Source organism: Lytechinus variegatus, chromosome 13 (assembly GCF_018143015.1).
Source record: "Lytechinus variegatus isolate NC3 chromosome 13, Lvar_3.0, whole genome shotgun sequence".
Classification (NCBI taxonomy): Eukaryota; Metazoa; Echinodermata; class Echinoidea; order Temnopleuroida; family Toxopneustidae; genus Lytechinus; species Lytechinus variegatus.
Genome location: NC_054752.1, coordinates 34,135,640 through 34,149,753, shown reverse-complemented (window position 1 = coordinate 34,149,753; position 14,114 = coordinate 34,135,640). Strand labels below are relative to the sequence as shown.

At 36.6% G+C, this 14,114-nt stretch overlaps 1 protein-coding gene across 1 annotated transcript in view; it reads left to right on the top strand.

Moving 5' to 3' along the window:
* Positions 1–14,114, top strand: part of LOC121426949 (sterol regulatory element-binding protein cleavage-activating protein-like) — a 30,811-nt gene that overhangs the window by 1,195 nt on the left and 15,502 nt on the right. The window contains exons 2-8 of the mRNA XM_041623367.1: positions 3,711–3,992; positions 4,933–5,086; positions 6,439–6,596; positions 7,433–7,626; positions 8,261–8,375; positions 13,448–13,553; positions 14,003–14,081. Coding sequence (XP_041479301.1) covers positions 3,853–3,992; positions 4,933–5,086; positions 6,439–6,596; positions 7,433–7,626; positions 8,261–8,375; positions 13,448–13,553; positions 14,003–14,081 — 946 coding nt within the window. The 5' untranslated portion in view covers positions 3,711–3,852. The remainder of the gene's footprint in view (positions 1–3,710; positions 3,993–4,932; positions 5,087–6,438; positions 6,597–7,432; positions 7,627–8,260; positions 8,376–13,447; positions 13,554–14,002; positions 14,082–14,114) is intronic.

Genomic DNA, 14,114 nt, shown 5'->3' with positions numbered 1-14,114 from the left:
TCTTGCAAGTTGCACATGTCTTCCTCTTTTGCGACTGGGGTATACAACAAACAGTCGTCCGCGAACAATCTAGCCTGACATTTTAACTTGTCAGGCATGTCGTTGATATATGTCAGGAACATCAATGGTCCGAGAACTGTTCCTTGCGGAACGCCTGATACAACATCTTTGGAGGATGACGTGCTCCCTTCACATATTACCCTCTGTGACCTTCCAGTCAAGAAACCCCGAATCCAGTTTAGGAGATTTCCTTTTATTCCATAATAATTAAGTTTACCAAGGAGGCGTTCGTGCGGAACCTTATCAAAGGCCTTTGTGAAGTCCAATATTGCCATGTGAATGGAATCTCCTCTATCAAGAGCTTTTGCCACATCATTAACTGTTAAAATCAACTGTGTTTCTGTAGAACGCCTCGCTCTGAACCCATGTTGAGAGTCCACCAGAATCCCGTAGTCTTCAAAGTGGTCCATAATGTGGGAGTGGACAATGTGTTCCAGGACTTTACTCAGAACACATGTCAGAGAAACCGGTCTATAGTTATCTGGTGATTGCTTATTTCCTTTCTTGAACACAGCACAGATATTTGCCTCCTTCCATTGGCGGGGAAGGGTGCCAGTATCCACTGATGTTTGGAACAGATCGGTGAGAATAGGTGTCAACTTATCCGCGAACATCTGCAGGAACCAAGGAGGAATCTGATCTGGTCCTGGAGCTTTGTTGGGACCGAGGTTCCGAAGTTGTTTGAGCACACCCTCTTCATAGATTTTCAAATCTGGAATGGCTGGGATGTTGCTTGTTCCCAGCAAACTCCAGCAAACTGAGCGTTAAGGACTTCTGCCTTTTCTCTTCCATCACTAATTATTTTGTTGTTAACTATCAGATCTGCTACACCTGTCTCACTATTGCCAAGTCGTTTCATGTAAGACCAAAACTGCTTGACATTATCCCTCAGTGCATCCGAAAGTCTATTAGACACAAACTCACGCTCTGCTGAGTTTAGCGACTTTCGCAAGGCCTTCTGAGTCAAGACAAAGTTATCCCAATCTGAAGCTCTCCCTGAACGTTTAGCTCTGTTGTACTGTCTTTGTTTTCTTCGTCTCAATCGGTGATGCTGTATGTTAAACCATGGGAGGCTGTTTACCTTGGCGGCCTTCTTTTGTGGTATGTGAGCCTTCATGATTCTTTTCAGTCCCCCTTCTATCAAATCCCATTTCTCTTGCACTGAAGCTTCTCGCAATAAAGAGTAAGTTCTCCCTAAATCATCTATGCTGGAGTTGATTTGTTCCACGTTTGCTTTCTTCCGTACGAAATAACTCTTCCTAGGTTGCCTCTTCCGTCTCGCTTGCAAATTCAAGTCAGCTATAACAATGTCATGGTCACTTACCCCAGCAATAACCTTGACATCACTGACAAGACCAGTGTTGTTTGTGAAGATTAAATCAAGTATATTTTTTTTCCTTGTCGGTTCCTTAACAACTTGTGTCAGATCAAATCCAGTTGTAGTTTCAAGGAGAGCCTGGGCTGTCTCCTTGGAGGCAGCATGATTTGCCAAAATCGTTGACTCTTCCCAATTCACATTTGGTTGGTTAAAGTCCCCTGAAAGCAATATGTTATAAGGCTTACCCTTCCTACTTATTTTCCCAAAGGATTGTTCCAGTTCATTGACTGTATCTTTATCATCGTGTTTGTGCTTATAGACAGTTCCTATCAACAAACCACCGTTCACTTCATACAGCAGCGCTTTATTCAGTCACACGCACGGTTCCCTATTTCCACCTCCATTCACTTTGTATTTGTACACAAGTGCGCGTACACAAATCTACGAGTGGTTCCCAAAACCACGATTTGGCCGACAAAATGAACTAAAGCAAAGAAAAGCAAATGGGTTTCAAGTAAATTTTTTTACCATATATGATCTTGTTCATGTTATGAATATTGGTTATCTACTATCTATTTAATTTGAGGTCAGCAGAGGCGCACGGCCAATATGGGAGACTAGCTCTCCAAAGTGGGAGATAATCTCGCATCGAGACTTGCTTTACAAAACTAAAGAACAAAACTTTAGAAACAACACCAACAAAAGCATATTTTTTTCCACCCAAAGTTTTGTCTCACTGAGGTCAGAAGCCCATTTGTTTTGTGTGTGGATGACAACAAAAATCTTTATCAACATGATCAAAACAAAAGTAGACAGTGAATTTTTAAAGTAGACGGTGAAAAGGGGTAATTTTTCATGACATGAGGAATCTGCTTATCACATTTTTATTTTTGTCGCCAAGGTAATCCTTTTAAAGCAAATGTAAACAAAGGAAATTGGTCTCCCAAACTGGAGACTGTCTCTGAAAATGGATACCCAAATTCTTTACAAAAGTCTCTATTATTGGAGATAATCTCTCTCATGGGAGACAGTCTCCAATATTGGCCGTGCACCTCTACTGGAGGTCGAATCTTGGTAAAGTCTAACCCAGTCCCAGGGAGCGCCGGCCAATGCGGGCCGGCTCCCAGGAGCTCACCGTGTATTTTCCCATACTCACGGAACAAGGGTAAATTATGGTCAAAATATCTAGCAAGATAAATTGTGAAAACAGAAATTATGCACTTACCACGATTATATGGATGAAGGTCTAATGAGTGGTAGAAAAGAATCCTGACGTCGAGGCACAGACTTAAACCTCAAAAAACTGAAAAGTTCTCTCCTCCCCATTCTCGATCGGCCGTTTTTGTTGTGAATCATAACAAAATGGCCGATCGAGACTGGGGTAAAAGGAGAGAACTTTTCGTTCTTTTGAGGTTCCAGTCTGTGCATCGATGTCAGGATTCTACCGATTCTATAGAATCGGTCAGTATTTTTGACATGTATTGTACAGTACCATCTTTTATGATATCTGCTTTAAAAGTGATGATATCGTGATCTGATGATTGTTGAGAATTTTTTTCGGAACGGCGCCAGTGGTGACAGATATGCTGATCTTTTGTCATTATTTTCATCAATATTGACCTCATCCCAAAGAAACTTAGGCTAGAGGGTAATTTCAGGTTGTTTTTCATGTTTTTAATGTCAGATTTTGAAGATATTGAATAGGTTTTTTAGATCATGGCCATCTGCGACGTATGGATATGTGCAAAGTTTTTACTCACTGCCATAATGTTAGAATTCGTTTAGTTTCACTTTGTTTATGAAATATTGATTACAAACTTCATGAAATTACTGTCTTCTCTGGACACAACTGGACTTGTGCTACATTGGGAAGTACATGTACATGTAGGGGCCAAGTATGTGACTGAATAAACTGCTGAACTATAAGAATAAGTGATGGTTCGAAATTTCCATGGTTGAAAAGTGCTCAAAACACATGAATACCATTGATTGTGTGGTCTTTATGCCCCCGCAGAAGAAGTCCTGAGGGGGCATTAAGCGTTGCCCCTGTCCGTCCTTCCTCCCACTTGGTTTTCGCGCAATAACTCGACAAATATTCAGTGGATTTTAAAAATGTTTGGTGTGTAGGTAGATGACACCAAAATACAGGCTAAGTTCGAATTCCAGCCATTGTTCCATTTTGACTCATATTGATATATTTTCAAACAATCGAGAATGGATTAAAATGAATAATTGTTGCCAATCTCTGGAGCAAAAGCAGAATACTTGTCTTAGTCCATTGTATACCCATATGAGGCACTGTAATTTCTGTATTCTTAATCTTAACTTGCAGCTTTCTTCAGCATGAGTACTCTCTGACAGTAGATCAACCCGATCCTGAAGATAAAAGTGATTAACACTTTTGCAAGGAAATCTTCAGACCCATTTGGCACTCCATAGATCAAGGGTCAGCGTAAGCAGAGGATTCATCCATCATGGGGGAAGCTGGAGAGTATGAGATTGTCAGTAAAATGAGGGAGATGGTGTCAAGGGTCTTCTATAATTATGGCCTCTTCTGCTCCAACTACCCGATAGCTCTGATTGTGTTTTCATCAGTCATCGCTGTGCTCTGCAGGTGAGCTTTTGGGGGAATCAGCATTTCAATAAAAATGATCACAGATTGAAATTGTATAATCTCTAGATCATGTTGTGTTTGTATGTATTTCATTCCTGCGGGCCGTTTCATAAAGCTGTTCATAAGATATGAGCTACTTTAAGAACGACTGGTGATCCTTTCTTTTGGTAAATGGTATACACCATTGGCAATGGTTTAGCACTTAAGAAAGGTTCACTAGTCGTTCTTTAAGTCGCTCTTAACTTGCAACAGCTTTATGAAATGACCTTCTGGTGGATGTTTCATAAAGCTGTTCATAAAATATGAATGACTTTACGCACGACTGGTGAACCTTTCTTGTGCTATGCGATATCCCTATGTAATTGAGTTATGACCTAAGAACATATTCCAGTCGTGCGTAACTTTACGAACAGTTTTATGAAACACCACCCTGATTCTTTTTCTTTTTAAGTACACTCCTCTCAAAGTCCTGCCTGGATCCGAACAGGCAATATAAGGGAGCACCATTTATTCTTAGCCCCTTTTTTAATATTAGAAAACAAGAGGTTTTCAAAAAGGTGAACAGTTTAAGATAAGAACAATAGGCCTACATCTGTAAAGATTACATTCATCTATGGTAGATTGTGGGCCAGGGATGAAGGGAGATATTTAAGGAAAAAATGAGAAGGAAAAGAAAAGAGGGCTGGGTATTAGGAAAATCACATAAAATCTTGATTTGTGTTTTGAAATCTACGTTTTTATATACACATGTAATGGATGTGTGTAATATACACTTGCCAAAATTATGCCCAAGGTTGCCACCTCTAAAAGTATATCTTGCTCTCGCTGACTGCATTTATTTATAAAAAAGAATAAGAAAAAAAAATGAGAATTAGAAGAAAGCTGGTCAGAATAATCAGGATTCATTGAGATATTATCATATTTATCTATTTATGTACAGTCTTCCATGCTTCTTTGCTGTGCCGCTGACCCTGACGGCACCGTACCAGTACACAACACCTTTGAATGGTTTCCCTGACACTGCAAGGAAGTATTACACCAAACAGCAGCCTGATAATAAGACTGCTATTGATCACAGTAAAAGACCACAGTGGGTAAGTAGGGTGTCAGTACACTACACCTTTGAATGGTTTCCCTGACACTGCAAGGAAGTATTACACCAAACAGCAGCCTGATAATAAGACTGCTATTGATCACAGTAAAAGACCACAGTGGGTAAGTAGGGTGTCAGTACACTACACCTTTGAATGGTTTCCCTGACACTGCAAGGAAGTATTACACCAAACAGCAGCCTGATAATAAGACTGCTATTGATCACAGTAAAAGACCACAGTGGGTAAGTAGGGTGTCAGTACACTACACCTTTGAATGGTTTCCCTGACACTGCAAGGAAGTATTACACCAAACAGCAGCCTGATAATAAGACTGCTATTGATCACAGTAAAAGACCACAGTGGGTAAGAATCCTGGAAGAATGTTTTCAAAGCTCAAAATATTCTGTGAATAGGTCATTATAGTAGGCATCAATAAATGTTGTAGAGTGACCTTGTTTGCCTGGCTAGAGAAAGATGAAATCACCTGAATTTGTTCAGTTTGAAAAGATAAATAATAATAATGATAATACATAAGATTTATATAGCGCACTTTCCATCTTGATTAGATGCTCAAGGCGCTTCAGAGCATAACAACAAATACTATTTACATATAATAAATGTCTGAACAATAAGTCAATGTCTAAAAAAAAAAATCATCCTGCTTCGGAAGTCGATGATCTTCGATCTATTTATATCAACAATTCTTGCCCTTCCTTCCAAAAAGGATTGGACTTTAGATCTGAATTTGTTTACAGTAATATTCAAATATTTATTTTGTTATGACTACTCCGTGAGTGGATTCATTCATTGAAATGGCTACCTAGATTTTCTAATGTTTCTTTTATTATCATGATAAAATTGAATTTGAAATTGAAAGATCATGTGTATTATAGGGTTTCAGAGTAGTATAATGTAATAAAAGTCCTTTATTTACAATAAGGATGTTATAGTAATGTTTGTTTTATTTGTTAACAGTACAAATTGTGATACATCCCTTCCCCCTCCCTATTGTGAAACATTTGAACAAAACTGCCATGAATTCCTTTTCTCAAAATATTTCTGTATGTTTTTTAATTCTGTTTTTCCAAGTTCAGTCTTGTTGAGCTATGGTGCGCAACATCTTCTATTTCTTTTTATGTCAACATAATTGAAATGGAAAGATCATTATGGGGTTAACTTTATTTACAATATATGGTGTTCTGGAATGTGGCTTGCTTATTTGATGTACAGTGAAAATTGTGATACATTCCTTTCCCTTTACTTTACCCTCCCCTATTTTGAAACATAAACAAAACCAACATGAATTCCACTGGTCCAAAAATAGTCAAATATTTTACTTCTTCTCATCCCAGTTTTCAAGACCACCAGTGGGCTATGTGCTGCAGGTTGTTGTCAATGCATCTGTATCACCATGGCAACCAGGACTGACCTACGGTGATGATGTCAGAGGTCCATTGTCGAAGGCCTTCGAGCTGGACAAAGAGATAAAGAGTTTTAGTTCAAAATCAAAGTAAGTTTCTCAGAAAATCTTGATTCTATTTGAATTATTCTGTGATAATTTTGTCAGGATAGCTAAGTCTAATAAAGCGCTCTATTTCTCCCTTGCCTAGTCACTTCCTTGAGTGTTTAATGATGCTTTTTGTATTTATAGTAATCATTCCTATGATGTCAAGTATGTATTAATACTCATTCATTGTCATTAGTAACTCTGAATTGCTGTGAGTCATTCCAGTGTATGTGCATAGCTATATTATTAGTATACATGTATATTCAGAACTTAAATGTATTCATGTTTGCACAAGCATAATTATGTGGTGGTATTATTTTTTTAACCTATTTCGATGCTCAACAAGTTCCTAACACATTTTAGATGGTGTTTAGAAAAGATTTAGTTCTTCTGATGTTTCAAAGAAACTTCCCCTGGCAGCTTGAGCCACCTGTATAAGCTGCCCAGGTGATAATAGTGCACTGTGGAATAGATAATGAGAAGTTAGCTCAAATAAATGCAAATTATTATTGAATAATAAGAAGAAATAATGAGAAATTCATGAACTCATTTAGTTATAATAATGAAAAGATTACAATATTCTTCATATTAATAATAATAATAATTATTATTATGTGCTGTATCCCCACCCCAGAGATGTAATGGTGTTTGTTTCTGTATTTGTGAGAATGTAAGTACAGGGAAGTAGCATTCAATCACCCTTAGATATTGGTACAAGTACCTGAAATAACAGTTTTAAATTTTTATTTTGACAGTATAACACATATTTTCTTTTGTTCTTAGCCCATAGAAGGATAGGGCATCCTCTTATCACCATTTCATTCTTGTTTCATTTGTAGAGTATTACTGCGATCATCATGCCTGTATGTATCTGATACTGTGGACCGAGTGAAAGGAGTAATGCCTGAACATAGCTGCCTTGTGGTATCACCTGCTAATGTATGGAAAGGCAGCTTTGATCTCTTTCAAGAAGACCCTTACCCTGGTAGATCTGTGTTCATGGGGAACTTCTATGATAAACCAGCATTACATGGCAAGTCTATGATACATCATTATTTCTGTTAATATTATTGTTTAAAAGGGAACGGAGATTTGCTTTACAAACTGCAATACTTTATGAATATTAAGTGACTTCGTGCACTCCACCCCTTTTCTCTGTTTGAAGTCTTCTGTCCACGAATATTCTAAATGAAGTAATTGGTCATTTATTATGAATTTGTAAACATTAACCATTTTGTTTGTTGAGTGCTGCTATTCACAATTTGATATTTGTATACTCTCAAATTTCTACTGTGAAACAAGTATTAGAAGAGTTGTAGTTATTGCTAACTTATTGGCAAATTTATTGTTGTATTCACATTGTTTTTTTGTGATTATGTGTGGGTGAGGTAATTCATTTTTATGCAAGACTACCAAAATTACCACAGCAGTGTTTTCTAACTTCCTAAAAGTGGGCTGTTTATGTATAAAACCATATTTAAATTCTCCTTTGTAAACTTGCATGGTTCCAAAATATTTCATTACACATCGTGAATTCCTTTGTATTTGTTGGCTCCTTTATTTCATATTCAATATGTACTGATTATTAGTTTGTATTTTATATCATAGCTTAATTGTGTTTTGAATAAGAAATGAAAAGAAAGTCTATCACCATCTTTCTTTTCCAGATCTTTTACTGGGTGTCCAAGCAAAGTACACTGGATTACAGAAGTACAACATTCATTCTGTATCTGAGCAGATTTCCTTCGCTGTAACAGTTGTATTCCATACTTACAATGAAAGGTGAGTTATCACAGTAATAATCACAACATATTGATAGTAATCGCTGCCAATATGATGTTTAGAATCTTAGAAATGAAACTAAAGGAATCAGTTCCTGCCAGGTATGTGACCTACATGTAAGCTTGGTAGAGTGTGGCAAATTTAGTATTTTGGAGCTGCAAGAGGAATAATCGCATCAAATATCAAGTATAAATGTAGATGAACGCTTGCCAGAGGATGTTAGTGCCAAGATGGGTATTGAACCCCAAACCTTGTGATCTCTAATTCAAGGACATACCTACTAGACTACTTAATAAAAACTACACAGGGGAACAGGGCGATTTAGCCCCCGAAATGCTCAAAAGAGCCCTGGAATATAAAAAGGAGCCCCCCCCCCCTTAATCCCATGCATTGCAGTGTTCAAGCTTATCCAGTGTTGCAGATTTAGGCAATTGATTGTGATAAGTAGCCCCAGATTTTTTTTTTTGAAGGCCTGCTACTCAATACTGATGACTTGCCATTTTTGAAATAGTTCACATGATTTCGGTGTGGATAAAATTTGTCAATTACTTTAGTTAAATGTACTCTTTATCATTGAATGAAAGTGGCTTTGAAAGACCCATTTGCCCGAATTCACAATGGTGGTTTTGAAAACCCATGGTCGAGTCCATGGTTTATGCAGATTTCCTGTATGAATGACGCCTATTTATTGCATATATCAGAAAATGTCCAATGCTGATGCGCAGTTTTGTCACAGTGCGCCAAATTGATGCCTTATTGCCGTGGTTATCCACGTTATTTTATTCAGGAGTCCACTGTTTGAATTAAAGAGTCCACTCATCAAACATGGACTCATGAATAATCTATCCATTGTAACAGGCGTCAATTTGGCGCACTGACAAAAGTGTGCACCAGCATCGAACATTTTTTATACACGCACCCGATATGCGCTAAATTAAGCGTAATTTATACAGGAAATCTACATACACCATGGGTTCAACAGATGGTTTCAAAAACCACCTTTGTGAATTTGGGCCATAGAATCATACAGCAGTTCTGATTCATAGCAGCTCTATCTCTTTCACATTGACTTTGCAGCATTCCTTGAATTAACTAATCTGGGGCTCATCTTATAAAGAGTTGTGATTGATCCAATCAATCGCAACTATGGAAAGCCAGCAATGTCATGTAAAATGCATGTTTGTTCAAATGAAAACTCTAGATATGAATATATATCCGTAAATTCATTGATTTCTTGACAATTTGGCTTGTTTTCCTTTGTTTACAAAGGACATTTTGCAAATTTCGTGTAGAAAAAATTATGACATTGATGGATTTCCATAGAGTTATGATTAATTGGATCAATCATAACTCTGTAAGACAGGCCCAGGAATTTAAGGATTCAATAAGATATAACTTGTGGTATACCTGCATGTATATTTTGAAAAAAAAGCTTTTGGCATGGTGCCTAATATTCTTATTTGCATATTGACATTAGGGGAAACCCCCATTTGCACACTGCCCCCAGCTGTCAGCTATAATTCACCAGACTAGACTTGAAGGTCACAATGATCTTGTAAGGTGCATTTTATCAGACAGTTGGTAAATATAGTGAACTATTGATAACTTTGCAATCTGATTTAACCTTGCACGTATTTAAGTCAAGCAATTATAACTAAATGGTCTACGTTTATTCCTTTATTTTGAAATGTTGCTGTCATGCGTACATTGAAGCAATGTCGGTGTCCTTGTATCTGTTTTGTGTACTGTACATTGTACATATATGTTCAAATCTCTTGACAGGACCTAAATTTCAATATCAATAGGACAATGCCCTATTCTAAAGGGCACATTTTTATATTACAGCACAAGTGGGAAACATCAGAAATTGCATGCAAAATATCCAAGGCCAATGCAAGGAGCATCAAAGCCAACCAATATGGCATCCAAGGCTAAAGAGTGGGACAGTTTTGAAAAGTCTATCAATTTTTTTTTCAAATTATGATGTCTATATTTTGATGTCAATAGATGCTCTGAAGTCTTTTCTTTCAAATGCTGTTGACAAAAATAAGTTTCGTCCATGCTTGAGCGAACACGGAACGTTTTTTTTCAGGGGTTTTTAGAAAAGACTTTTGATGAATGGCAGAAAATGAGTAAATATTGACGATCAGACATGTTGCTAATCAGCAGAATTCCTCCTAGGCGTTTGATTATCTTTTGCCATAATTTTTAAATCATGCTTTGAAAATCCATTCACAAAGCATTAATTTACTTGCATTGTTTTGTGTTTTCATTTAAGTATGTTATCTTTAGCATTGAATATTTTTGATACGCACTGTAGTATAAGTGTGCTCTTTAATTAAGGTAACTCCATCTTGGTGACATGAAATTGAGCTTTATTTAAGGCCTAACCTGTAGAAAATAATGGTTATATATGCTAATTTACTAATTCTTTGTGTTAGTAAGCATATAATTTTTTGTTGGTGAGAGTGATGGAACAAACTATTTCCAAGGCAAATCGGATGTACAAACAGTGGCAGATCGGGGGGGGGGGGGGGGGGCTCCCCTTTTGGAAAATCCTGGATCCGCCTCTGTGTACAAGTACATGTAGAGCTACACACTGCACATGCATGACACATGTTGCCTTCATGTTTCTTTCCAGTGGGGACATTACCTTGTCATGTTTATAATAAGATTCAATGTTTACCTATTGGACACCAGCATTTAGAGTTGATATATTATGATAACATACATGTAATAATAATGTTGACATATATTTTCAATTGCCAGAGTCTGTATTGTTTCTTTGTGTTATAATTCAATATTGAATAGGATTTTTATATCTCGAATTTGATAAGAAAATTATTTATTTATTTATTTATTTCGTTTTATTTATACAGGGTAACCCCATCAGTAGTCTTGTACTGTTTTCCAGGGGGCCCTGTAAACAAATATTTACAATATAACAGACAAGCAAATTACACAAGGAAAAAAAAAACAGAACATGCAAAATAATCAGAAGTGAATACATGGGAAAAAAAGATGATGGTACATAGGTGCCATGTAGGGAAGTAACGTTAATTCATCTAGATATCAATCAGTATTACAATACAGGAACCCCCCCCCTACATTTCAATTATTTAAATTCAGGTAAATCAATATGATTGCTACTCAATGTGAAAAGTATATACGAAAATTTACTTGTGGGAACGAAAATATGCGAATCATCAATTTATCAAATTATTCCAAAGAAATCTCTATACAATACTATCCTATGTAAAAAAAAAATCCTGTTGTATGAAATACATGTAAATATTGTGAAGCAAAATACAATAGTGCATAGCAAATCATGACACGATGCCAGGAAAATTATACCCTGTTAAAAACACATTTTACTTGAAGTGTACTGGGATTTTGTATTTATTATGCAGTAGATGCACACATGTTTTAATTAAGCATTATAGAGGATGTGGGCTGTGGTTTATTGAGATGGTAAAAGAGCCATTAGGTTTATGATTGATAGAGCATCCAATTAAACCACAACCAGCTTGCATTTCTATTCTATATTTAGCAATGACTCCGAGTATAATAACAACTTGTATGTGCAGGTGTAATAGAGATTGTTTGTTACAACTGGAAATTCTACACAGTACATGTGTGTGGGGGGTGGGTGGGTTAATATGTAAACTGCAAGCACCTACATGTATTGTGTAAATTACTGTAAAGGTAGATTGTTTTATAAAGCTTTAAAGATTTTTTTTCTGGTAATGTGTGACACCGTTCATGTCAAGTACAGTTTTGTCAATTGCTTGTATGATTAATACTAACCAGGTGGGTGTTTCATAAAGCTGTTCGTAAGTTACATTTAAGTGCGACTTTAAGAAAGACGGTGAAGTTTTCTTACGCGCTAAATAACCATTAATCAACACTTAATGGTTGCTATACATGTAGTTTACCGCAAGAAAGGATCACCAGTCGTTCTTAAGTTAAAGTCACTCAACTTACAAACAGCTTTCACATAATGTATGAAAAGGCCTCCAGGATCTGAAAACTTTTCACTGTTACTTTCACAGCAGTTGCAAGGTCTGGATTTCAAAACTTAAATATTTTTTTTATCCCCTTTGAATTCAGTCTAGTCAAATATTCACAAGATTCTCCTTCAAATCACAAGGGTACATACTATGTATCCAAACCAATTTGAACAATCCTATTGGTAAACCATGTCTAGATAGACAGTATTTACACTGTCCAGACATTACACTGTACTTCCGAATGGTACAGTGCCCTGGAGAGGGGGTGGGGCTGGTGAGTCACACAGAATTAATTGTGACTATCATTATTAAACTTAACAATTAAATTCCTGCATGTAATTAGTTCCTTGTATTACAGTTAATTGACCAAAGATCATGTTCTGATGGTTCATGTACACTACTCCATACAGTATATGTTTTGAGTAAAGTATCATGTGCACATCAATTGGCACTTACGCATGACCTTTAGTCATACTCTTTGAGAAACATCTCTGTCGTATTACTGTTAAAAGCTACTGTAATGCCAACTTTTAATTGGCTGGATGGAAATTTGTCAGAAATTTTTTATTAAAACAATTGTTAAATATGACCCTGGACATTATGTAACTTTGCCATTCAATGGTAACTACCATGGTAACGCTGATCAACAGCCAATCAGAATCAAGGATTCCATGCAAGTTACAATTAGATGGCAAAGTAACCATAATGGTTTCTGTTTCTGTTTATGGTAACTCCCATAGTAACTCGGCAGGACAGCATTTTTGCTGGTAAACGCCAAGCTGGTATATAACCAATTACCTAGGAAACATTTTACGTCTAGGTTAATCAGTCATAGTGGCTGACCTTATAGATGACAGATATTACTCTAGAGCCTTTTTATCAAAGTAGAGACAATGGCAGAGTAGGGATTTGAACTCACAACCTTGTGATTATGCGTCCAATGCTCTAACCACTGGACCACACGACCCGTTTAACTTTTATGCAGCGGGCCCCTTGTCACGAATTTATTTGTTTAGTAAAGGGATAGTAGCCTTGTGATGTTGTGGGTTTTGTTGTTTTTAGTTTCATTGAAGAGCTGAAATCACATCTAGAAGAGAAGTTCAACATGGGATCACCTCCTCTTGATTGGAATACTGGAGAGTTTCTTATCCTACACATCTACTACAAGGTATGTCAGATCACCAACCAACTTTCATATTCTGAATATGGTCTAATAAATTAACTAATTAATATGGTCTAATGAATTAACAATTCTCCTAAATTTTAGGGTTTAAGGGTTTGCCAGAATGTTTTACAAATCTAACTCCAGTTTTGATCTGTAAAGGAAAATTGTCCATGTATGGCTGATATGATCCGCAAACAAACAAAGACAACATTTTGGTTTCTAGACAGATTGAACAAACATAATGTAACTTGTCAATTATAGAAACACATCATGCAAAGATATAATTAATGAGAATTATTTAAAGACCCCCCTCCCCCCCACCCAAAAGTGGTGAGGCCTATTGTTACAAAGTCACTTTAGGAAAGAATACTAAATTTCAAAATTACCAATAAAGATGTGAAAGAGATTATTGTTTTGCAATATGGAAATTTACTTTCTTTATTTTCTTTTAGAGCCTGATTAACTCTCATGATCTGATTCCTGTATCCATCATATATTCTCTTCTGATGTTCTACATCTACTTCTCAGTTCGTGAGTATACACTTCATTTATGTATATCTGTGA